Source organism: Miniopterus schreibersii (genome assembly GCF_964146895.1).
Source record: "Miniopterus schreibersii genome assembly, chromosome: 3".
Lineage (NCBI taxonomy): Eukaryota > Metazoa > Chordata > Mammalia > Chiroptera > Miniopteridae > Miniopterus > Miniopterus schreibersii.
This window is the reverse complement of record NC_138103.1, coordinates 85,524,250-85,551,664: the sequence shown is the minus strand read 5'-3', so window position 1 is coordinate 85,551,664 and position 27,415 is coordinate 85,524,250. Positions and strand designations below refer to the sequence as shown.

General features: G+C 42.1%; 1 protein-coding gene across 1 annotated transcript in view; it reads right to left on the bottom strand.

The window, feature by feature from the left end:
• The window catches only part of FBXL7 (F-box and leucine rich repeat protein 7), a 299,181-nt gene extending 272,983 nt beyond the window's left edge, over nt 1-26,198 (bottom strand). Inside the window, exon 1 of the mRNA XM_081131645.1 lies at nt 25,516-26,198. Within this exon, the coding sequence (XP_080987771.1) occupies nt 25,516-25,552 (37 nt within the window). The 5' untranslated portion in view covers nt 25,553-26,198. The remainder of the gene's footprint in view (nt 1-25,515) is intronic.
• Nucleotides 26,199-27,415: the final 1,217 nt, after the last annotated feature.

Here is a 27,415-nt window from a genome sequence, read left to right as displayed (position 1 = left end):
TTTTATTCAGCCTTAATTACATCCTTTAACTTTTAACTTAGCCAAAAAAATATCCAACTGATACTAACAATAATCTGTTCCTTAGAATACATCCTCAAGGAATTATCTTAGAAATGTGGTCTTTATCCAAGTGCTAGATCCACAAAAATAAAGAGACTGTTGAAGTAACATTCAGTTACAGCTTCTTCCCCTTAACAAACCAAACCAATATCTGACCAGATTATTTTAGAAGTGTTAATTCTCACTTCAAAGTATTTTTAAATGGTGGGGGGCAGTATTATTTAATATTAAAATGGGGAACTCTATTAATATGCTAAGAATTTCCAGGAAATCACAGCTCTTTATTTTAGTGTGCTCTAGAAATAGACACTGCAAGACGACATATTGACTATACAATACTGAACAGACTTATCCACCAAGTGTATTCAGATACACATGGTCTAGTTTGAATAACAACCTGGAATAATGTTTATCTAACACTCACTATACATCAAGCAACATGTAAACATTTCATACAAAACATGTCATTGGCACAGAAGCCTGTGATATTCTTAATAAAAGCACCTCCATTTTATAGTTAAAGACACCAAAGTTCAGAGAGGTTAGTAATTTATCAAAGATCACACAACGCTGACTCCAAGCGAATAACACCAACAAAGGGTTTCTTTGAACATAACATTGTATTGTAGAGGAATGGCAAGAAGACAAGGCACATAAACTAAATCTGATATAGTTAATGTCCTAGAAAAGTAAGGACAGGACAGGGAGAGGAAAATGACAGTGCACAAGGACTAATTTAGTGCTAGGTATACAGTAGGCTTCAATAAACTATGACTAAGTTGGATGTATAAGGAATTAAAGAAAATTGGGTTAGATGAGGTAAATTCTTGAGAATAACTTTTAAAACCTTGGATAAAAATTACATTATAATAAAACACTTGGAGTAAATAAGATTTACTGATACATGACCAGATGTGCCTCCCTCAAACCGTCTTCTGACCCCAGTTAACCTGCCTTCATCCCAGAGCCAGTCCCTTAGAACCATCCCAAACCACAAGTACATTCCTGAAAATACTCAGTTTGGTGTTCAACAGGGCTCCTATTAGCAAACCCTGAAATTACATGTTTAGAGTTGAAATTCATGTTAATAGAAAGTCTCCATATCACCTGAAATTACATTTAATAATCTTCACTATTATAACAGTATCTGATTCTAAGGAGAAATCTTGGCATATTATTAAAAGCATTGATTAGAAAAGAATAAATCATATATCTCATAACTCAGGATACCTGTTGATATTTTCATGTGCTTTTTCTTGTTCTTTTTCATATATATATGTTTTATATACCTGCTACATACCTGTGTCGGCCTCTGCCACATATCTGACTCTGCTCCTTGACTGGATCCTGAGAAATGACCCTGAATCCTTAGAATACTCCGCCTAATAAGGATATTTAAAAATATCCTAAAAACACTTCTATGAATAAAGTTAATGAACCATATAACTGGAATAAAGTGGACTAAAATGTTAAAGTGATTATCTCTGGGTAGTGAGATTATGGTGTTTGTAACTTTACACTCTTTGCTTACTTATATCCTCTAAATGTTTTGTAATGAATATTTTAGAACATTTTAGAGAAAGGCCTTTATGGTTAAAGGATAAATTCTGTCCACATATACTTGAGAGTTAGCAGTAGATAAGCCACTAGCATTTAAAACCACTTTAGCTTTAATTTCTGATGAAGTGAATTTAAAAATCATTGTGGCAAAATAACACTGAGAAGGTAATTTCTGGTATCAGTATTTTCTTCCTCAGTTGACTCTTTCAGTATTAAATTAAATGTGGGCATTGGCATACTAGACTAAAATGATTAAAGGTGGGACAGCGTGTAGACCTGAAAGTATTTATAGCTTACATTACTGAGAAGGCTTATTTTCCAAGAATCTCGCCTCACTTTTAAAAGTTACTTTAAGCTCAAAGCAGTTTAAAGGCAAAACAAAAACTGAAAATGGGAAAATACACAACTGTACTTTTCAATTTTAAGGTTACCTAGTCTGAAAAAACAAACTGACAGGTGTAAAGGTCAATAATGCAACTGAACTACTGCACAGTGAATGGTCAGCAGGATTTAGCACAGCTCCGTCCAACTTCGAAAGGACGGAGATTCCTTCTGAAACAAACCCAGGAATGATGCTGAGAGTCCAGGCACTGTAAGCACTCCAGGAAGTTTACAACAGCTTCAAGTACTTTCTAGGAAGACTGCAGTCCTTCCTTGGCACAGATGATCCTCCCAGGCACAGAAAGCCACTGAGCCAGGACAGTCTAAGAGGAGTGTACATTTTATGCCCCTTCATTCTCTCAGTCTAGATTTGCTTATGAGGTTTTCCATTCCCGGTGATGACATGCTCCTACACTCTTCAGTTAGTTGGGGTTGGATTTTATGCAGGAATGTTCCTCTTCTATTTGTGGACACACTGTTTTTTTAAGCAGGCTTCCCTCTAGTGGAACAGCAAGCTCTCCCCTATTCCTTTGAGTGGCCCAGGTCTGTTTTGAATAAAGGCTCTAATTGTTTTGAGATTCTGACATGAGATACTCATTGTTTTACACTGATTAAATGGCTTCTTGATCTTTCCTCCCAGCACTGGATGTTAACCAAACCTTTAAGGGCAACCAAAAGATGCCTTTGGAATTCCTGTTCCCACAAACATGCACTCTGCTTTCCTCCCCAGGCAAGGTAGGAGCCAATGAGCTAATGAAATAGAAGCCTCAGGAGAGCTTTCCCTAAATTAATTGAATAATCTGTGTAGACTCTTCTTGTGTACTCCTTACCCTGGATCCCTGCTCCAGTCCAGGACCCTGCCCACCATTCCCTACAAGGGCCTGACTCCCTAATGCCCACCCCCATCACACATTCCGTCCCACACATAAATCCCTTTCACCTTACACAGTAACTCAAAATCCAGGTTGCCCGAGAAGGAGCCCCTCCTGAACCGCACGCACTGCAGATGACCTCATTCACCCCCCCCCCGCCCCCAGTTTCTTTCACCACTCCCACTCCATCTTCAGCAAGCACACAGAACACCCTTTCACTTTTTGGTGGGTGACTTCATACTAGTAACTGTTCACTGTGTTTGTATATGTGTCCTTTACTCTACAAAACCCCGAACCCAAGCATTCAGGCTCCTAAACAGCAGGCGGTATATGTTCTAATGCTTGTATAATATTTCAAATAACATCATGTAATACTTTGCTGGCAGAAGGCTGCTTATTTCCAGAGGTGAGTCAGAGAGATGTTAATGAGCCTGAATCTTTAAGGTGGGATCCACGTTGGCAAAATTCAAATTGTTCAACAGTTTCTTCTCATCTCATTCTGTGGACAACTCCTACATCTATGCATTTCATGATATCTCTCCCCTTTACCTTCTCTTATAGAATAGAGCCCTTGGCTACAAATGTATATATGAACGGATGTGTATGTAGGTACACACACACACACACACACACACACACATATACTCTCTCTCTCTCTAAGAGCAACACAGACATGCAGAGAAAAGAGCACTCTGCTGGAAATCAAGAGGACAGGGCTAAGGTACAACTAAACTGTACCTTTGCACAGGTCACTACACTTCTTCACCTTCAATGATCTCATCTGAAAAATGGAAGAATATGACTAGGACATTATAGAGAAGGTAGAGTCTTATTCTAAAGTACCATGATAAAAGGACAGCATTGTCACGATTTTTAAAAATGGATGAGGTCAGGATCATTCATTAGTAACAATATAAAAATAAAAAAGGTTTGAAGAGACATGCCTTCTCAAGTATTCTCCAAAAGTGACAGTTTCTTACTTAAAGATGGACCTAAATTGAATAAATATAGAGAATACCTACCACTTATAGAGAGCTTAAAATGTTCTAGGAACTTTCAGTTCACATTAGAAATGTTTAACTCATGTGAAAAAGATGAAAGGGAGTAGGAAGTACAAATTGCCAGTTTAGTCAAGGGGCTGAAAGTACAGCACAGGGAATATAGTCAATAATAGCATAATAACTATGTATGGTGTCAGATAGGTACTAGATTTATAGGGGTCATCACTTCATAAGGTATATAAATGTCTAATCACTATATTGTACACCTGAAATTAATATAATATTTCATGTCTATGGTAACTGAAAATAATTTTTTTTAAATATATCTTTATTGATTTCAGAGAGAAGAAGGGAGAGGGAGAGAGAGAGAGAGAAACATCAATGATGAGAGTCATTGATCGGCTGCCTCCTGCACGCCCCCGAGTGGGGATCGAGCCCGCAACCCGGGCATGTGCCCTGACTGGGAATCGAACCCCGATTGTCTGGATCCTAGGCTAACACTCAACCGCTGAGCCACACCCGGCGGGGGGAAAATAAATTTTTTTAAATAATCTAAAAAAGATTTTTAAAAACTTCACTTTTGCCCTATAAGCGAGGTACTACTATTCTCATTTTAAAGATGGGACAGGGGCCTTGGACGGTTATTTTTCTGGCTCAAGGTCACATAGCTCATAAGTGGCAGAGCCAGATTTCAAACTACATGATGAGAGACATACATGTTATATAGAGAGGTTTCTCAGGAGAGTTAATCATTAGAAATGTCTGACGCTCAAAATTTTGAAGCTAATGGGCCGATGATGAAAGTCACGGGCTCTGGGAGCTGGGGCAGCTGTCGACATGGGTCTGCCAATCATCTCATTCAGACATCTTCCCTTTCCACAGGCCCCTGGTCATTCCTTGTCCCTTCCCCATGGGATGGGATACGAGTTACAAAGTATAATGGCTGCAGAAAAATTAATATAGGCCAGTTACCTATATCATCACTTAATCTCCCTATACTAAGTGGATAAAATAGAGTCTAGCACACCATCTGAGAAGAGCTAAAATTCAACGTGTTAATGACAAGAAAAGAGGGAATTTCCTGACCCACAGCAATTAATGCGATTGCATGAATTACTGATTCGAGCTATAACCAACAGATAATAACACCAACTCTGCAAGTACATTCTAACACTTCATAATCCCACCAGGTCTGGGTCAGCAGCAGCACGTAGCTCAGGAACCAACACAGACATACAAAGATAGTTACCATTTTGCTTCTAAAAGAGAAAGAGGAAAGTAAAATATAATTCCACTACTTTGAAAAGAATGCCTTAGTTTTCTCTAGAAGAGGTTTATTGGTTCATTATAGAAACAAGCCGTTCTACCTCCCAAGAAGAAGGCATCATTTACTCAAACTAATAGACCATACAATTCATTCCTTTAAAGTATATTTCCCCGCTGCAGTCAAGCAAGCCTTTCTCTTAGAGTAGCAGGAGTGTCAATGTCTTCAATCCCCAAATCCGCCCAGCATTGAAAGCACGCGGGAATCAAGGTTCTGTGGGGCCGCCTGAGACTCAACACTGAGCCATCCACACACTCAGGTTATTTAGCGGATGGAAGAGCAGAACCTGGTACATAAAATGTTCCACTTTAGTGGAATTTTATGTCCACATTTACTTAAATAATAACATAAAGCTGAGAGCCAAGCACTATCGAAATTAAATGCACATATCTCTCATAATGCCCAAATAACTACAGCAAATAAATATCATATCTTTATATAGAACATTAGCTCATATGGTAAAAATCCACTCTCCCCTTCTTCCATAGTCTAAGCTGCTCACAGGCTGCCAAACTAAGCTCCACATTTCCTAGCCCCACATGCAACTTGGTGTGGATATGAGCTCCTGGTAGGTCCACAGGATGTAAACAAGTGATGTCTACAGTGTCTTGGTCATTTGCAACCTGTAAGAGAGCCACTTGCCCCGAGCTCCTCCTGTCCTCTCTGTGAACTGGAACATGTGCAGATATGCCAGGAGGACGATGGGTTGAAAGATGGAAAGAACCACATCCTGGTATGACTTAGGGAGACGACCACCGCGTGCAACCTGGACTGCTCACCTCCTGGATAGTGTACGAAACTTTAAAAAAAGTTCTTTCATTTATCTACTTTGTAGTCTCTGGTGAAACCAGCTTGGTTTATCCTAACTAATCAACTCCATGAAATCTACTCATTAGTGCCATTTAGCCTAACTTAAACCCTCTGTAACAGCATGGTCCCAGAGGACTCTCTCAACAATGCTACATGCACTGACCAATATGGTGGCCACATGTGGAGACTGAGCCCTTGAAATGTGGCTAGAGTGCCTGAAGAACTGAATATTTCATTTTATTTAATTGTAGTTAAAAATTTAAAAGCCACTTGCTTCTTTATTGGACAATGCAAGCGTCTGCAACATCTAAAATTGTGACTGTACAACAATTAGGAAGGCCCATTAGCATCACAGAAAAACCCATATTTTAAAGCTGAGAGGTTTTGCTAGAATGTTAGAGTAATAGAGGGCCTCAGACCACAATTTCTCATAGTAGAAACTGACTTTGAACTAAGACTTAAGTATGATGTGTTTAAGGTTGTACAGTCATTTTAAAGCTGACACTAGCTTATATTTCAACCTGAAGGACACCTGGGATTCTTTTACACTATCACCAATGCATTTATCTTCCATAAAAATAAACTCAGCAGATTATTTCTGTTGAAGAGATAAATGCAAAGCAGTTAGCAACAATTAGGCTAACCAATAAGTTACTATCTTTCTTCTGTTACACACAGACCTGGGCCAGTAAAACTTAATGTAGGGATATCTGGAATACCTTCTGATCCGTTAGGGTAATCATTCTGTAAAACCCCATGTTGGAGAAGTCAAGTTTGCATTTATATTTTAAAATACTACAAAACTCCAGGAAAATACTGTGCTATAAAGGAGAGAATGACATTTCAAATATCCATCTAAAATATGTAACTGAGGCACCGAATACAATTATAAGAAACAAATAAACCACACTGGGCAGTTTGCCCAGGGACAACAGCCACATATAAACTTTGGAGAGAGACAGAAATGAAGGGAGGGTTCTAGGGCAAGAGGGGGCTGGCAGGGGGTACAAGGGCAAGAGAAAAGGGGGAACCATGGACAAGAGAGTGGGGCAGGGAGGGAGTGGGGAGGGAGGGCAGATAATAAAACAGTAACGAAGGAGCAAATCAATCAGAGACGTCTGGCCCAAAGCTCTAAATGCGTTCACAAAAGCCCACTCCAGTGGGGGATTTACAAGCACACATACACCATTTACATGGTTTTCATCCCAGACTGAATTTATTAGTAACCTTAACAAATGGACAATCCAGCCTACATTGCCAGATGAATCTGAACAGCAATAGCAACAGTATTTTCTAATGACTACGAAAAGCTTCAGATGGGTCTGAATCTTTGCTCAGTACAAAGAAATGTATCATCGCTTAAAGACTTATCCCATCCAACTATAAAGCAAGGACAAATCCAAGAAAATGTATGCGGCTCTATCACCCTCTTGGCTGGCAAGCAGAGGGAGGAGGCTCATTCTTTCACAGGCATTTGGGTGTCTGTTTATCCTTTCTCCAATAAGACAGAAGACAGGGGCATCAACTGAGTCATCTTTTAGGACTTGGACACACAAAACTTAAGTGTCACGAGTTTTAAGTCAAATCATATCCTCCAGAGAGGAGTAGACTCTGCGCGCTCAGAAAAAATAGCTAAAAATTTTATTGCCCAAAGTGAAAGTGCCTAAAACTGCAGTTTATGAACATTACCCAGATGTACAGTATAGAATAATGGACTGAGGACTGGACTAGGAGATGTAGCTTCTAACTCCAACTCTGTCTTAGATCAGCTAAACGATGATGTTGATGATGATGACAGCATCTTTTTCAATTGATTCTAAACTCCATCCCCCTCATTGCCCATTTAACCATCTTCCAATCAATATCTTAAAATCGCTGCCGCAAATCGTACTGTGATTTTGTGAAATCTTCCAGCCAAGCATTCTGAGATGGAGAAAGCAGCAGCCTCAATCCACCTTAGATTTAAGGAAATGCAGATTATAGTAGACCAGTAAGCAGCTTGTGCTATGTACCAAGCACTACAATTTTTAATCTACTAATTCGATCCATCTCCCAACAACTCTTGGTGGAAAGAACTGTTACTGACCACATTTCCCAGATGCAGAAATTGATGCACAGAGAGGTTAAGTACCTTGCACAACATCACACAACTAGGAATTGACTGAGCCAGTCTGAGACCCAGCAAGTCTGGAACTCTGGTCTGTGCTCCTGGCTACAGTGCTCTGTTGTACTTCATAGGGGACTTTGCACAAGTCTTTTCAAGCCCTTGGTACCTGAGTTTCCTGTTAGTCCCCAAAAGAAGATCTCTGGACCAAGCCATCTCTAGAGTCCCATCCAGCTTTAAACACAAGGTTCTCTGACATTAAAAAAAAGAGCCCATCACATCTGCTCATAGGACAGGTACCATATTATTAAAGAAACTAATAATACTCTACTTTTAATTGTATTTCTTTACAGAAGGATACTGTATTTCTCTCTGGTTACAGAAAAAATAAACTTATAGGACAAAACTGAGGCATTTTTGTTCCTAACTAAGTAATGGTAATTTTAAATACAGCAAATATCCTTTAAGAAGTCTGATCACTACTTTTGTACCACCCCTGTCTAATTCAGCTACCTTCTTCAATTTCAGTAGTGTTGGACACTGAGGGACAACCTAATACCACAGCAAATAAATGTGCCAAAATATGGCACATAGCATCTCACTTTATCTTGTGATCATTACAGTAAGAACAATAAAGTATATATATGTATACACGTCACACACACATGCACATACACAATTTGTGTGAATCGTATTTCACATTAAATCGAGGACTCTTGAAGCAAAGGAATTTTTTCCACCAATTTTAGAATCATTAAAAAGCCCATTATTGTATGAAATGGCACAGAACACTACAAATCAGAGTGTTCCTATTACACCAGGTCTATCTTCAAATCACACTAACACCTTATTTCTCCACTTCCTAGGAATGTCCAGATTTGCCATAATAAAAAGATCACTCAGACCCTTTTTGAGATCTTTCCTGCAATTAGAACTCAAAATGAAAACTTCACAAAAAAATAAACCACATTCTAACTTCCCCACATCAAGTGGTGATCTGAAGGGGGTGTCCAAAAGAGTGAGAAATAGAGCATAACTTAGGCTGCTCATGTGACAACTTCTTCCAGCTATAGACAGGAACTTCCTGTTTTAAAAATGAATTCCAAAAACAATTTTCTAAGTTTCTGGCAGAATTTATTGATAGCCAGTCCACCAGTTTACTGGGCCAAGTCAGGAGAATTTAGAAATTGTGTGAAATAGCACTGAAGTGAACACTGACTTAGCTACCTTAAAAATGAGGCTCTGATGAGGCCATTCGTCTTGCAAGTAGCAGGATCCACATTCTAACTTGGGCTTCTTGGCTCCAAAGTTGCTTAGCCAGCACCCTCTCCCCCACCTCCCACTGCATGTTTTTCTGGCTTCCTCACCAGACTTAGAGTTCCTAGCACACAAGCTAACGTTTTCTGCATCCCTGTATCTCAAGGGCAGGCCAAGCAGGGTGCTGACACATAGGAGATTAACAAAAATCTGCTGGCTCGATAAATTAATAAAAGAATGACCAATTTAGCCTGGCCTGAGTGGCTCAGAGGTTGAGCATCAACCTTTGACCCAGGAGATTGCAATTCGATTCACGATCAGGGCACATGCCAGGGGTTGCGGGCTCGATCCCCAATAGGAGGCATGCAGGAGGCAGCTCATCAATGACTCTCATCATTGATGTTTCTCTCTCTCGTTCTCCCTTTCCCTTCCTCTCTCTGAAATCAATAAAGATTTTTTTTTTTTTTAAATGACCAATTTAGATGAACAAATGCCTAAGTGAATCAGTCCCTGAAAAATTCTCTCAGATCCTGGGTGGTGATGATGTAAGGACAGACAGATGAGAAGGCAAATTAACAGTCCAGGCCTTGAGCGTGAACCAGCTCAGAGGAAACTCAGGTGGATCAGAAAGTTGAGGTGTAACAGCCAACAGGGCACCCAACCGCTCAAGCCAGAAGGAAGAGTTTCTAATCTTCCACTACACAAATCTTCTTCAGCGAATTAGTCAGAGTCCTTCTGCCTTCTTTTCATCACTGAAACCCACACCCTCCTTCTGCTCTCACTTAGCTGCTCCCACCACACACTACTGGTGGGATCTCAATAGGGCTCAGTGAATAGCACCTCCCCTTCTCCCACCCAGGTTCAAAAAAATTGAGGAAATAATAAAGAAGGCAGGGCAGAGAGAGAGAAAAATGGCACCTCTGTTTCTAGGAACTTTAGTTCAGAGGTTGTGGTTTTAGGTCCACAGCCAAGTGGCTAATACTGAACCCAAGTGTTGGCAGCGTGAGACCAAAGCTGGTCAACTTGTGGGCAGAAGAGCTTCCCCCAGAGGGCAGCTGCCTCCCAAGAAGAAAATAGGATGGAGCTGAGAAGTCGACTTGATTTCTCCTAAATTTACCAACCGAGGAAGTACTCCAGGCCAGCTGTAATGTTAGTGAGTAGAAACAGCAATCCACGCACCTCTCCGGGGTTCTCTCTAAATCTGTGCCAGGCTGCCCTGCGAAACACCTGCTGCCACCCACCCACCTACATGTTGCTTTCATGGCCATGTGACCCTGCCTACCTCTCCAGGAGTGAGACTCAACTCAGACCATCCTCTCCTCCCTCACAGCTTACCCACTGCCCCGCCTCCTTGTCTGACCTTCTGTTTTTCCCTCTACCACCTCCTCAGCCATGACCGGCAAGCCCTGACTTATCTTTCCAGACTCAATTCAAGGTCATCTCAGATAATTAGTCCTTGTGAACATCCCCAGTAAAGCTCACCATAGCCATGTTGGTGTCTCCCATCACATGCTTAAGTTTGCCAACCATGGCTACTCTAGCACTTGATTATATTCCATCCATTAGGCCCCTTAAGCCAAGAACAACTTCTTATATTTTTTAACCCTCCCAATACCTAGTACAGATTCTGATACACAAACACTTACAAATATTTATTGGATTAGAGAGATGCAAGTAGCTAAAGGCAAAGTTGGACAAAAATATCCCATACAAATAAAGCATCAGGGTGGTTCAGAGGGAAGAAACACTCTATACAGTTGCGAAGGCCTGACATATTTCCTCAAATAAAGGGATAAGTATTATAAATAAAGGTGTTATCTATGGGAAATCACAGAAAATAACATTTTAAAAAGTTAGCATGGAACTGAACAGGAGTTGATGGGTAAACATATGGGGGGAAATATTCGAAGAAAAAAAACAGCAAGGCAAAAGAGACAAATCTGGAAAAACAAAAGATATATTTGGGGAACAAGAGAGCTCCTAATTTGGCTGCATCTAGAAGAGCAGCCTAAGAGAAAACTGGAGAGGGAACCTGGCTGCAGCACTCACAGAGCCTTAAGTACCAAATAAAATAAATTTCAACTTAATTTACAGGCAATAGGCCCTGCCAGGCGTGGCTCAGCAGTTGAGCGTCGATCTAGGATCTAGACGATCAGGGTTCAATTCCTGGTCAGGGCACATGCCCGGGTTGTGGGCTTGATCAATGACTCTCTTATCATTGATGTTTCTATCTCTCTCTCCCTCTCCTTTCTTCTCTCTGAAATCAATAAAGATATATTTTTTTAAAAAAAATTTTTTACAGACAATAGGAGTTAAAAAATATTTCCTGAAAGAATAGCTGATTAATTATGCCAAGGAAACTATATAAAATCTGGATCCTTGTAGTGGTCATAATAATCAACTGATAATTTGTTTTTCAATTACTTCCAAATTTCTCAGGATCATAGTGACTGTGAGCTTATAACAGTTTGATTATCTCAATGGAACATTATTTGAGCATAATAAAATGACTAATAAATTATTTAGGATGATCATAAGACTACATATTAATTTGTAGTCATTTTTCACTTTGCTTATGATTCTTTCAACCCATCCCTGCATGTTTCATCTACCTAATGACCCCGTACTCACCACTGGTCTATCATGTAATAAGCATTGCCAATTTCCCAATTCTCTTAACAGCCAGAAACACAAAATTCTGATTTCAGGTGATAACAACTATGACCATGTTTCTACTTCCCTATTTTTCTTCCATATTCTGTACCAACTACGGTGAACTTTAGATATCATTCTTCAAAGAACAGTAGACAATCAGCAAAAAAGGACCAGAGAGGAATTATCGAGATGTCTGGTTTTAGTGCTAGAGAGAAAAAATGGATCCGACAGATAAATGGTCTCTAGACCCATCTGCAGTCAATTCTGAGTTATAGCAGCTGACCAACTCTGAACAAATTCCAAGATGGCTCTTCAAAAACAGCACCAAAATAAATAATAAATTAAATTAAAATAAATAAAAATAAAAAAACAAAAACAGCACCAATAGCATCAGCTGGGAACAATAAGCTTGTCTTTGCTTCTCTGCCAACTAGCTACGTGCTATTATTGGTCAAGTCACTTCAGCCTATTGGGCCTGATTTCCTAATCTATACAATGAAAGGAATAAACAAGGTCCTCAAGCAGAAAACCAGTGCGTGTCTATTAACTTTCAGCTGAAAGTTAAGGACAGTGAGCATTCCCAAGAGGAAGATGCTTTTCCCAGCAGTGGCATCCTGCCCTTGACCCATGCCAGAACAGCACTCTAGTCCAACTTCTCCATTGTCTGACGGTGGGTTCCCCAGTAAACACTCTCTAAAATGAACTAAAGTGCAGGCATTTATAGAGAAGTACCCTCAGGATCACACCTACGAAAGGCAAGGGAGAAGGCATATTGGACACAGATAGCAACTGGTCTGTGATGCATTTGTAAAAAAGGACTCAGCCAATTCCATGGGGAGTTCTGGACTAATGATGCTTCCTCCAAGTGGTCCCAAATTGCACCCCTGCCTCAGCTAGTCATTGGATGGGGGCTGCTCCTTCGCCCTGAGCAACAGTAATTTCTGAAGAGGTGCTGGGATGTAAGCTATCAGTGACCAGTCTCCGTGCAGCTGGGGGTACAAGCGGGTCATTCCTGGAGGGGCTAACTGGACAGAGAAGTAGGACAACCGCTACATTCACCCCAAATCTTCTGAAACTAAGAATAAGAAAAGCATGGCGAAGAAGAGAGAAAAGCACTGAAAAGAAACAGTTGGACCAAGAAAATACATTTTAGTATCCTACAGCCCTGCTCTCCGCATGGCCTTGCCAAAGCTGTTTCATTTCTTTATGCTTCAATCTCTTTCTCTGTAAGGGGACTGAAGGTCAAATTCGCCACTCAAATATCCATGGTTCTGTTACATATTTCATTCTTGGTCAATGTCCAAAGCCCTTTTGTTACCTACATCAATGCTTACAAATAGCATTGAGGGAAAAAACCATGCACATATCAAAAAGCTCCAGTAACATTTGAGATGCATCTTCATTAGTGTGAAGAGATGACCAGCCATATCAGCAAATGCAAATCCACTCACAACGGTGGACACACAGCGATCCCCAGATTGAATTAGATTTGCGGGCAGCAGCTTGGGGATTTTGACATTAGACTGAAAACAATTATTCAGTTAGTTGTAGCTTTATTACTCATGCTTCCCCTTGAGAGGCAATTTTCCTTATTGGAAGTAAAGCAACCCCAATCAATGCATTTAAAAATGAGACTTTTCCTGTTCTTATTAGTCCGTATCAAAGAAATGACTATGTGAAGTACAACCAGGGGGAAGGAACTGGCTCCTTATTGCATAGTTCATGTTGTTACGGCTTTCGGAGTGGAGAAAGACTCCCCAAGGAAATACTGTCTCTCAAAACAAGCTAGCAGGGTAATCAACAGGAGAGGTCTTTCCAGAGAGATAGAAAATAGGAAAAATTATTAAAATATAATTAAGTAAGCAAAGTGGATGCAAAACAAGATGTGAAACGTAAGCTGTTCAGGACAGAAATGCCATTTCTTGAAATTTATTTGCATAGTAGTATGCACAATATTGCCCAAATGGGTTACATAAATCTTTCCCACCAACACAGCAGTTGTTGATCCTTGAAATAAAAAACCAAAAACCAAAAAATCAAGCATATGAATGTGGCCTATACATCTGAATTTAACGCTACCACTTCAAAACAAATGTCAACCAGGCTCAGTATCATGCAGAGTAAAATTTCCACCACTGAGATATTATAATACCTATTCATCTGAGTTAAGCACATATTCAGGTAAATGAACTAAAATATACAGTTCCAAGTGGATGGATATCATGTCACAGACCATTTCAAGTCCTTTGTTCAGAAAGTACAGTCACCTCTCTCCTAGTTCCAGCTCAGAACAGCTCACATATTGAACTATGTGCTGCTTTTTTTCCTTGATTCTTATGGTGACCCTCTGTCTGAACCTGTTCCTCTAACATATACCATATTATTAAAGAAACAAATGACACTTTAAATGTATTTCTTAAATTCCTCATACGATATGTATTCTCTCTATTTACAAAAAACAGATGTGAGGAATATGGGACTTTGCTTAACTTATAGCAAAGGGTTAGTTAAATATAGTCTCATTACATGTACACATCCACACACCCTACAGCTCAGTAATGTGTTTCTTTTTTTCTCAACTCAGTTATTTCACTTCTGATTTCAGCAATGTGGGAAGCCAGAGACAGAAGCTCTATTAGAGACCAAACCAGACACACATGATAATTTTTATATTTAATATAACAAAAAAGAGAAAAAGACGTGATAAGGTAGTTCAATATATGAATTTTAAAAGTTTCATAATCCCATGGCCCTTTATTCCAGAACCAAAGGAATGATTAATTAACTTAAAGATCAATTTTTTTAAAGTTTTCTAGATTAGTGATTGACTTAGTGTCATATAAACCCAATTTCAAATCAATTAAACAAATACTACTAAACAATATGATTTTGATAAAAGATACACAGTAGCATCCTGCTCAATACTAATCATTGAAAATAGGTCAACAGTACCGTAAATCAGTCAAGCTGAAAAGTCTTCAGCAATGCTAAAAGTACATATTTTATTTTTCCTTAAGTACACAAACTAAACTATTTCTGTCCATAAGAATGTGGAACCACAATGTTAAAAATAACAGTCCAAGTTAGAATATTCTCAGAAGAAAACATGTCCAGAGGAACTTTTTCTTAAGAGTAAAATGTCAAAATCTAAGAAAAGTTTACTGAAAACATGATAGGGTTTTCATAAGCTTTTTTTTAGATCCAATAAAGATCATGGCTTTGGATTTTTCTTCATTTAATTGTCTTACAAAAGATATGTTGAGTACCTACTATGGTTATAGTCATGTCAGGGTGGGCATGTGGTAGGAGGAGCAATGAATAAATACAAAGAAACAGAAAATAGAAAAAAATTAGAAATTTACCTAGGAGATAGTGAATAAAAAGTAAAGCAATTAAAGGCTAAAGGGACAAGATGGATTTCTATCATGACGATGATAGAACCTCAATGACTCATCCTAAAGGGCTTGCCCCAGGACCTAGATCCTTCTAAAGACCTCTGAAAAATGTGGTTCTTCAATAGCAAATCACACAAGAAGAAGGAAGAGAAACAGGTCTCCTGTGATGCTGAGGGTGCCCAATTTTAGAGCTGATTCCCTGATCTTCCCGGCAGTAAATACCTTCATCATCACCAGCAGAGGTTTTCAGAGGACAGAAACACCCCTCAAAGCCCCAGATGAGTTTTACTGACCATCAAGTACACCCCAAGGAACAATGTCATTTTGTCATGAACATTTATCTAACAATAATTCACTCTGTCTCATTATAACAATTTTATCACTGTGCAGCTGTTCCCCTAAGCACTATGGCCTAAGATGACAAATAGGGAGCCAGGCTTCTCTACTTCTGGTAGAGATGCAAAAGCAATTAAAGGGCCTATGACTGCAGACCCCCACTTTCATCCTTGGGCATAAGCAGCTTAAAATATCAAGAACACCTAGTGATAATCCTCTAGCATAATTACATTCTTGTTTTCTTATAGCACTTGAAGAATAGTGATGGAATCATGGAAAGTGCACTAAATTTAGAATCTGAATGACTCATCTAATCTTCACTATAAAATCAAGGCAAGTCCTTTAATCTTTAAAGGCTTCAGTTTCCTCACCTTTAAACTAGACATAATGATGGACACCCTTCCCACAGTCCCTGTGATGACGAAGGAGATTAATTTCTGAAATGCTTTATAGTTTCCAAAGCAATTCCATGGCCAAGCCCATGAAGAAGTCTCCCAGAATCTCCCAAAGGGCAACTTTTCACGTAGATATTGTAATAATTCCCCATATTAATGGCTGTCTCAAATCCATAGTTTTTTGTTGCTGTTGTTGTTGACACTATTACAGATGTCCCCCATTTTCCTCCCCTTTTCCACCTCCCTCGAGCCCCTGCCTTCCCCCGGCCTTCACCACGCTATTGTCTGTGTCCATGGGCTATGCATATATGTTCTTGCATGGAACACGTACAATCTCTTCACCTTCTTTCATCCAGTCCCCCCATCACCCTCCCCTCTGACCTCTGGCAGTCTGCTCCATGTATCCATGCCTCTGGTTCTATTTTTGTTTGTCAGTTTATTTTGCTCATTAGATTCCACATATAAGAGAGATCATATAATATCTTTCTCTACCTGGCTTATTTCGCTTAGCATTATAATCTGCAGGTCCAGTATGCCGCCACAGAAGGTAAGAGCTCCTTTTTTACAGCCGCGTAGTATTCCATGGTGTAAATAAATGTACCACAGCTTTTTTATCCACTCCTCTACTGATGGGCACGTGGGCTGTTTCCAGATCCTGGCTATTGTAAACAATGCTGCTATGAACTTATCAAATCCATAGTTTTGAAACAGAAGGAAGTATAAGGTATGAATTATAAACTGTTTACTGAGGAAAGAAAGTGCATGCACCTTTCTCTATTTTCCATTAGGCTTGGTTTGTGGGCAGGTACCAAGGCTATCCCAGGTAAAGGGCTATCTCAGACCAAAGATGATTAAAAGTTCATAAAGTCCTGAAGAACTGGGAGGACAGCCTCTCAGCTCTGTTATGTTCTGTAGACTCTAAAGAATATGCTAAGTACTTTATCCACTAAAGTCATTATAGACACAAGACAGCCTGCCAATGTCTGCAGATAGCTCTCTAATGAGCAGTTAATTTGTCCTTGGGAGAACCAGGTAAAATGAGTTTAAAAGTTTCCTTAAAAAGATGTTATTTTTGGTCACCTGATACATAAAACATGTTGTTTGTTTGTTTGTTTTAATGGCCATTTCTCCATCACTGCAATTCTTTGAAGAACACAAACAAAACAAAAACTGGGAAGAATTTGGGCCGCAATAGCAATGACAAGGTGGAGGGGGTCTTGGGCACAGTGGAAAGGGGCGTAGACTCTAGCACGGCCCTGGGGATTTCACATGTGACTGAGCCACTCACCAGCTGTGTGCCCTGGGCAGGGTCAGCTGCCTCTATGCTTCTGTGCTGACATCTTTAAAATGGGATGATCAGAGCCCACTGCCCTGGCTGCTGTGAACTACACATAAATGCAAAGTGCTCACAGGAGGAAGTGGCACCTAGTAAGTGCTCAATAATTGTTAACTACTATTATTAAAATGACCAAAAATGTAATAATAACTTTGGCAATAACCACATTGACCCGATGTCTATTATTAATCATTTTTGTTCTGAGACCTAAGGTAATTTTAAGAAAAGAGGTGAGTCTGCTCCTTACACCTTACACTTGAAGGCAACCAATGCCCTAATCCCCAACCACTGAATGTGGGCTGTTCTTCCCCCCACCCTATCCCCAGTCACAGGCCTGTTTTCCTGAGGCCTGAGCTACCTCTGAGAGTTGGAAGGGGAAGGCCTGGCCTCAGTCTTAGACTGAACTCAGCTGCGCCCACAATTTGACTCAAGTACTCAACTGGGTCAAAAGGTTCAACTGCAACTCTACCCTTTTCCTGACTTCACCTTGCCAGAAAGTGGGTTCTTTGCAGCCATAAGCATAAGAAATATTCCTAACGTTTTTACATCTGCCTGGGGGTGGGGGTGGGGGGATGCAGCAAAGGAATTTACCACAGAAAGGGCAGCAAACAAAAAAATATTTTAAAAACTTTTCTACACATTGCTCAGGGCTTCTAAAGTTACAAGTTCACACAGTGTTAGCAACTGTTTTCCATTTCTGTAGTGGCTTAGAATGTAAATAGAAACTGATAGAATGAGCACACCTGATGAACAACCTAGTAAAGATTTACAGACACAATCTCCACCTCGACCACGGAACTGGGAAATGTGGACCATGTGTGTATATTTCACTAGCGAGGAAAATTCAGGGATGGTTAATGATTATTCATGTCCCCAGTCTGAAAGCTGTAGTCTTTGGGGTATGAACTAGCATATGTTGAAAGCATTTGCCCCAGGCCTCCATTCTCCTTGGTGCAGTGTTGCAGGCCTGGGAAGAACCCAGGCTGCTCAGGTACTTCTGCCCCCCCTTGAGGGGGTCCAAGGTCCTCACACACAGAACCCACAGGATTCACTTTCCATGAAGTCAACCATATGAAAAATGGGACATGAAGACTTGAGGGAACAATCAGAGAAAGTCTCTTAACAAAATGTTGAATTTTCCCCAAAGGTGTAAGCTCCTCCTTCTCCAATCTACCTGCTTGTTCTGGTTGTTGGTTTAAAATATGTGCACCCTTCAGGTATCCTGAGAACTGCAGACACTGTCCAGGGCTGTCATTATTTAGCGAGGAGCTAGATTTTACATACACGTCCCCCCTGTCACTGACAGCCACACTCAGCACACTGCAGAAGCGGGTTCCTCCTGGGAGTGCACACAACCATGTTCTGAAGTTGCTGGCCTCCCTGGCCGGCTTCTCAGTGAGACACTAAACTTTTAGCACAAGGCTTATTCTACCTAGAGGTTTAATGCAGTGAGAGAATGGAAGAAGTCTAAATTTGTATAATCACGACCAAAAAATATAGCTGCATTCTGGGAAAGTTCAGCTGACATGGACTTCATTAACCATGTGCTGCTCTGGGACACCTGGAACAAAAGTGTATCACTCTGTGTGGCTCCAGTTCATTTGTAGCTTCTGCTCAAGTAGCACTAACCAATAATACCAATGAAAAGTCTTATATGCAAAGTTGAAACATTTAGTCAAGACATGAAAGGTAAGCACAATTAAGGGACTTGCTTCAAATTTAGTAGATCTACTTGTTTTAAGGTAATAATAAAAGTAATAGCAACACTGTAGGTGGAGTCTGTATCCATTACTGCACTGAAAATAGAAGTCATTTATCAAACCAATTTTTGGTGCAGGAGGTTATGTCCTGCAGAAAGCAGGGAAATAAATAAAATCAGTAGATTTTTCCAGTTAATACCTAAATATATCTAGATAGATATAAAGAAAGGGGTGGGTGAGTTAACCCAAACAAACTGGGTTAAGAGAATACTTTTAACAATTAAAATGCTACAGATGTATTTGAGGGAGAAAAAGCAGCAATATGACTTAGAACAAAACAATGCCATTTTATCAAACGTGACAGTGTTTGCTAGGAAACGTGGTGTAGGGCTCTATGGGAGACCCCGTACTCAATGCAGAAGTCTCTGACACAACACCCGGTAATGTGATCACCGCCTTGCCATGTAGGAGGGCTCACTGCCTTATTAAGGAACCTATCTCAGATGAGGGAAGCTCTCATCATTAGCTCTCCTTCTGACTGAACCAAATATATCTTCTAGCAATTCACACTGGTCTTTGCTCAGCACTCTGAAATTTAATTTTCCTCGAGACAGCTCTTCAAGTATTTTAATGTATTACGTTTTTAAACTCCATTTATTCCCTTCTTCATGATTCAGAGAATTTATTCACTGTAGTTTTTATTCAAGATGCTGTCGTGTATTTTAATACATCCCCAATGCCATCTTAAGAATCATGATATCTAGAAAGTTCCACCAGTCGCCCACTTAAGCAGAGATGTTTAAACAGCTTTCAAGACACCAATAGTTAAGGGCGAATCAATAGATGAGTGGATAAAAAAGCTGTGGTACATTTACACAACGGAATACTACTGGGCCATAGAAAAAAGAAGGAAATTTTACCCTTTGTGACGGCATGTGTGGACCTGGAGAGCATTATGCTAAGTGAAATAAGGCAGTTAGAGAAAGACAAGTACCATATGATTTCACTCATATATGGAGTCTAATGAACTACCAAGCAAAATAGAGACAGACTCATAGAGAGAGAGCAGGCTGACAGCTGTGGGAGGGGGTGAAAGGTGGAAGGGGTGATGGGGTTCAGCAAAAAGTAAAAAAGAAAGAACTCCTGGACAGGAACAATGGAGTGGGGATTGCGGGGGGGGGGGGGGGGGGGAGGTGGAGGAGGGTATGGGGAGATTAATGGTGATGGATGAAGACTTGACTTGGGATGGTGAACACACAATACAGTGCACAGATGATGGGCAGTAGAATTGTGCACCTGAAACCTGTATGATTTTGTTAACCAGGGTCATCCCAATAAATTCAATTTAAAAAGTGATTATTAATTACTCAAAATCAAGCCAGAGTTCACTCTGTTTCAAAGGACAGGAAGAGTTAAGACAAAGTTTTTGTGAGTTAATTCCTAAAGGGAAAAAAATGTTACCTCTCTTTTCTTTCTCTTGTTTTAAACATGCAGAAAGATTCCCCAAATCTCTGAAAATATCTTCTCATTGTCAGACCAAAGATGGTATTGTCAGCTGCACCAATGCTTTGATTTGAACCAAACAGTGGAATCAGTATCATTTATCTTCTGATTTTTATCAGAATAAAATTATTTACTGGAGACAAAAGACAAAGACATACTTCTCGCTAAGAATTAACAGAGACTTTTGGAGGTATCCTTACATATCCAGTAAATCAAGCAACATCTATCCATTGTAGCAAGAAGAGTATGTCCTAAGCCTTCCCTTCCCCTCCCCCAAAAGCACTCACAAAATGTCTCATATAATTGAATAAAACATATTTGCAAAGGCTCTTGGCAAAAATACGCCCAGTGGCCAGACTGACTTTGTTCCATGGCAGCCGACTCTAGAAGACTAATGATGCTACCCTCGCATGAAATGACGATTTATGCTCTCTGGCGTAAAGCGTATTCACCTTGGTATAACACAGCGGCTCAAAGTAACAGTCCGCATGCTCGACGAAGCCTCAAAGGGCAGTCCTTCGCTTCCTTTACATCTTGGTCTACATGCCAACTTTTCAATAAGGCCCACAGTGATCAATCTAATTAAAATCGCAATACCCTCTTCCTCCCAAGTCTGAATAATCTTAATCTGACAATTTTCTTTACTCAGAAAATTTAGCTACTTGGAATGTATCACATGATTTATTGAATTATCCTGTGTGTGTGTGTAAACGCATGTTAATCATTCCACTACCCTTTCTACACACACACACACACACACAAAGATAAGACTGATGAGGACAGGACCTTTATCTGTTTCCTGATATACCCAAGAATCTAGAAGAGTTCTGGCACATAGTAGGGAATGAATGAATAAAGGACTCAGGGCTTAGACTGACGTGGCCCTGAGTCGCAACTCCACCTGCACTAGCTGTAGGAACCTGGGAACTGACCATCCTCTCTGCAGCTGTTTCTTCATCTGTAAAATGGGGATGTTAGGAGTGCCTGCCCCATAGGATCCTCATGAGGATTACGTGAGTCAGTGCATGTCAAGGGCCTAGAATCATGCTTGGACATAGTAAGCTTTTAATAAATGTTAGTTGCTGTCGTTATTATTATCAGCATATGTTTCCCAAGGTGGTGATAGATTTGTGATGATTTATGAGCTCAAGCAACTGGCTCTCCTCATATCTGACACCACAGATGTGAGATTGTGAAAAGGGACCCAAGGCTCTTGATAGAACGGGGAGCTATCAAGGGTCAAACCCCATCACAGCGACCTCATCAGCTGCAATTCAATAACACACAGGATTCTGCAGAGGAGCTGTTAACAGTTTAAGTATCCCGGTCTCAGACATGCAGGCGTAGAATAAGCATAACAATGAAATCAATGAGTAAGTGAGGGCGAGGCTCAGAAACCTTAAAAGGCAGGGAAGGCAGCTCCGCTCTTCCCACGTGGACAGAGGGATGTGTTTACTCAGCTTAACTGCAGTCGGAGCTGATGGCTCTGATGGCTTTGAGTCACCCTCCACCCCTCATTCTGTGGACTTCTACAGAGGGGCTGAAAGTCACACTTCACAAAAAAAGATGAAGAGAAAAAACCAGGCCTCCATTCAAGAATTTACCACAGCATTCGCATCATTTAGACATCTGCTTACGTTTCTAGAAAGCTAATAATTGGAAATGGGAAGGCAACCTTTTCCTGGAGCAAAACCCCAGTCTGCCTAAAGGTTGTGAATTAAATCATTAACCTAAATGTTCACTAAGTATTTAGGAAAACAAAACCCTTTGGAAACACGTATTATTGATTTACAGGGAGAGAAGCAGGGGTTTCAGAACTGACTAAGTTAGGAGGTAAGAATGAGTGGGGACAGAGAGGAGGGATAAAGGGAATGACAAAACCAAGAGGGGCGTCTACTGATTTCGTGGCAATCACAGTCTAACTTCCCTAAGTATTATAACACGTCCCCCCTCAAGGCTAATCTCCTCCCTTAAACTGTCCCTGAAGAGCAAAATAAAATGAATGACTACATGCTCAAGGATTAGATCGTGACGAGGCAGGCCAAAAAGGAATTTCTCTCCTCACTCTAGAGAAGAAAGACCCCAAGATTTCGGGGAATTGAGCAAGGTCACGGTAGCTAAGTTAAAGCTGGAATCAAGTTTCCAGACTCCCAAGTCAATGCTCCGCTCTCTACACAGGAACCTCCCCAAACTCCAATGTGCACGTGATAAATGATTCAGTAGTTCCAGGAGGAACCCAAGATTCTGCACCTCTCACAAGCATCCAGGTGGTGCTGAGGCCGCTGGATCACACTGAGCAGCGAGTCTCTGCCCCATTTTACCCGCTAAAGTAAGTCTGGGAATAGGTCTTTTTGTTGCTTCAACAAAAAATGTGTTTTCCAGGAGTAAGAGCAAGTAGGTTATATATGAAATGCTTTAGTTTTAAATGTTACAGTAACGCAACACTGTTTGTAAAATTTACGGGGGTTCACATTTACATGATGGTGTCAACTGTAAAATATCTACTTAAATCACAAATTTTTAAAGTATATACACACACCAGTGTTAGAACTGAGCGACCTCCATGCATTCTTTGGATATGCATTTATTGATAATTTGCCCTTTATGTTTGAAATATACCATGCCTAAATTGCACTAAATCTACTATAATTGTCTTAATTCTGTCTCCTGTGATAATAGAGATACTATATCTAGGGGGTTTTTCCCTTGCTTTGAGATTTTATGTTTTATATAAGAAAGAAGCACTGAAACATCAAATACAACAGGTTTATCTGCATAGATTTTACCTTCTGTTAATACAGTGTAACAAAACTGACCATACCCACTTATATGTATCATAGCCCTATTTAGGAGACACTCAGTGTAACTGGAGGAGAAAAGATTTATTTAAGTTCTTGTTACTTCTATTTCTCTATTTTTGCCTTGCCTATCAGAGGAATCTCCATGCATCTGAAGAGAGCTGATGCAAACTAAATACAATATGTCCTCTCCAGCCAAAACTCAGTTAACCTCCCCAAACTTCCTATTGGTCCCCTTAAATCAGCTGAGCCCAAGAGGTTTTTCCTATAAACCATCCACAGTGTATCTAAATCTGATCCCAGTAAAATTTCACTTCAGCTGAAGTGAAAATGCAGAGGTAGCATTTACGGATAACAGCTGGAGAACATTAGTTCTCTGTCTCTCCTTCGCTCTCCCAAGGGCTGAAAACTCTGCTGTTCAGACAGGAAGTCGTCACACACCACACACTGTACAATACGAGAATGCTGGGATGTAAGAGCGAGTTGCAGAGATCAGGGGGAGTGCGCAGGGGTTTTGTTCAAGAACACAGAGCAGCCACTCTGCATACCTCTTAGGGTGTCCTTTCCCCTCCCCAGTGTTCAAGCAGCATAATGTATGCACACCCAGAGCTGACAAGCACACTCCACTCCCTGAAAGCTTTTTAATGAGTAAGAAGGTTTGATCTTCCATTTTTCCACAAGCTTTTAAAACATGAACTCCAGGAAGTTTTGGGGAGTGGCTAAGATTCTCCAATAATCTTTTTTTAAAATTTTTTGGCATACTTTCAAATTTGCTATCGAAAAAGACAACCTTTCAACTTTTCAAAAATGAAATTGTCACACACCCCCCCCAAAATATCTCACATAACTGCTCAGAATAAGGAAATATATGTATTTCACATATATGTGGAATTCAAAACATGATGATCTGGGAGAGAATGACTTAAACAAAAGGTTCTTGTGGATATGGTTTTCCAGGGTGGGTTTCTGCCGTAATTTCACAAAGCTGCTGAGAAGGAGCACAGCCACAAACAAGGGGAGAGACAGCCACATTCTGTGGCCGCAGCTCGAAGTTTTGAGTAGCATGGTAGGAGTTTCCCAAACGCCACATGCTGAATAGCCATTCCGCATTCCGACCCGTCGGCAGGCGCGGGGCCGGGTTACAGCCGCCCGTCCTCCGGGGGCGCGCTGTGGACCTGACCCGGCTCTTCCACGCCCCTCCGGCCAAGTCAGGACAGACCAACCCTCCTAACATTTTAACTAGGAAAATGCCTTTGCCATATGCCTATCGGGGGGCATGCCGTTCATCAACGGGGTGACAACACTCCAGTTTTATGCAAAGAGGGGGAGGAGGGGCGAGGGGGAAGCCAACCCACACATCCATCTTCCTTTGAGGAGGAGGCGGAGTTTAAAGTTTCTCCAACTTCCAAGTCCCCACTTGACAGGCAATATTTCTGTGCAATTTCCAGCCCCATGGAACAGATGGTCCTTTGCCCGTCTTGAGCCCCGAGAGAACCCAGACAAAGCCCCCGCCACTGCTCGTCTCCCGGGGGCCCAGAGGTGGTCAGTTTCACGAAGCTGTCACCCAGGGGCAGCGGGCAGAGAATGGAAACGTAACTACTTCTTCCAGAAGCTTTTCCTGCTACAGGAGAGCACAGAGAGGACGGGAGCACAAAGACCCGAGAAAGTTTTCATTTCGTTATTTTGGGGAAAAAAAAACACAAACGTCTTCCTCCATCTGCCAAACCATCCTCCTACAGCCCAGGTGCCCAGGGTGGGAAAGCTGAGGCACAGGCGTTCAGACACCAGGCAGCACTGCAACTGGAGCGGTCCCAAAGGCTACCTGGGAAGTTGCTTAAAAAGCACCCCTAGGGCGCGGAAACATCCTCGGGGCGCCCGAGCACTCCGTGCCCAAGGGAAGGTGACGGCCCGGACCGAGCGCCGGAGGGGTGCGCGCCGCCGCCGAGGGCGAGAGCCTTCCTTCCCAGACCCGAGGGCGCGGGGAAGGAGGGGCGCGCGGCGCGGCGCGAGGACGGGCGGCCCACTCACCCTCACTGCCGTACTGCTTGCCATTGTTCGCGCCCATCCTGCCGCCGTCATGCCCGCCGGCGCCCGGGACACTCCATCGCTGGGGCGCACCGCCCGCGCGCTCCGCCCGAGGAAAGCCCGTCCGACGGGGCCGTTAGCGGCGCATTCCCCGCGCTCCGGGGCCGACGTCCGGCTGCGAGCCGCCCGTGCGCTCCGGTGGGAAGGGGCGCTCGGTCCCCTCCTGGCACCCCCGACGGCTCCGGGTGGGGCCGGGGGCGGCCGCCGCTCTTAGAATCCGCGTCCTCGGCCGGCGGGCGCCGCGCCGCGGAGAGCCCGCGCCCCGGGGCCGCCCAGAGGCTCGCCTCGCCGCCGCCGCCGGGTCCCCATCCGCCCGCCCCGCTCCCCTGCGGTGGCCGCTGCGCCGCGCGGGTGGCCGGGGCTCCCCGGACCGCCCGCCCCTGGCCGGCACCCTCGCGCGCCCGCGGCTTCCCCGGGGATGGGCGCGGCGGCCACTTGTTGCGGGTGCCCCGACCGAGCGGCGACGCGCGGCCCGGCGCAGCGCGCCCGCGGCCGGACTTTTGTTAGCGCCAGGCGCCTCCTCTCGCCGCCCAGCGTCAATCACAGCTGGAGCCCGGGGGCGGGAGGCCGGACCGCGGCGCGCGGCCTTTTAAAGCGGCAGCGCTCCTTTTCGGGGCTCGGGCGCCCGGCCCCCACGCAGGCCCGCGCGCCCCCCGCGAACCGCTCCGCGCGAAGGGACGTGCTCTTGGCTGCAGGTTACTATTGTTCTTTTATGCGCTTGGCCCCCAATTTGTAAGATGAGCTTCCGGGCGTAGTTTGAAATCCCTAGGCTTTGCCTACAAATGTGGCCTATTTTAGGTGCGGGGGGGGGGGGGGCATTTAAAATAAACATGCCTCCGAGTCTGATTGTGTCTGGCAATTTCAGGTATAGATGCTGGCATCCTCCTGCGGCCTCACGTTTGGGGACTGAGGCAGAGAATGGAGGACAGAGGGAGGGAAAACTTGAGGGGAACTTAGCGGGGAGTCACTGGAGAGCCAAAGACATCCCCTGCCTGGTGCGGGAGGGAGGTTTCCTGGCTCAGGACTTTTAAGAGCTTCCCAGCCTGGAAGTGTATTTTCTCCCTGGCTCTATGATTTTTCTTTTTTCCTTGCGGTTGGTGTTATCCTTTGTTTAATACATTACTACCTCTTTTGGAGATTTATGTGGCCCTTCCAGAGCCTGAAAAGGGCCCTTTGGTGTTCCCTCCATTAAGTGGAAAAAGAAAATTCTTCTTAATGTTTTATTTCCTTTCCATGTAAATATCTAGAATTTTATAACATTGCATCTTAATAAAGACCCGGACCGTCCCAGTGCAAATTTCTCTGTAAGGAGGCAAACACACAGCAGTTTCTCCTTATAGGTGTTAGATGTTTTGAATTATATTAAACATGTAGAATGATACTTGTATAATACATCAGAACATATGATAGCTGCATGGAGAACCAAGAGTTTTGTGATTATCTGTTTCTTAAAAGGCTTGCAGTCGTATGCAGAGATGGTTAGTAATTTGACTTCCTACAGATTCTATTTGGGTGATTTCCTTTAATTTGGTACAGTTTTCTTTCTTAAAGATAAAACATCATGTATCAAAAATTTTAAATCTAGATTTCTTGTGCAGGAGAGATCAAGTAAGAAAAAAATCATAAAATTATCTATTTTCATGGACAGGATTAGTTTTGTGTTGTACTGGTAACATCTCAACTGTCCCAGTGCAAAGAGATTAAGGGGTGAATTGTAATTTATCTTTTCATATCTAGAATCTAGTTCACGGACTGGCCAACAATATGTGTTTCCCACATCTGCTTTGTTACATTAAAATCGTATGGCATGGGCCCTCCACAGGTATAAGTGTCAAAAATATGG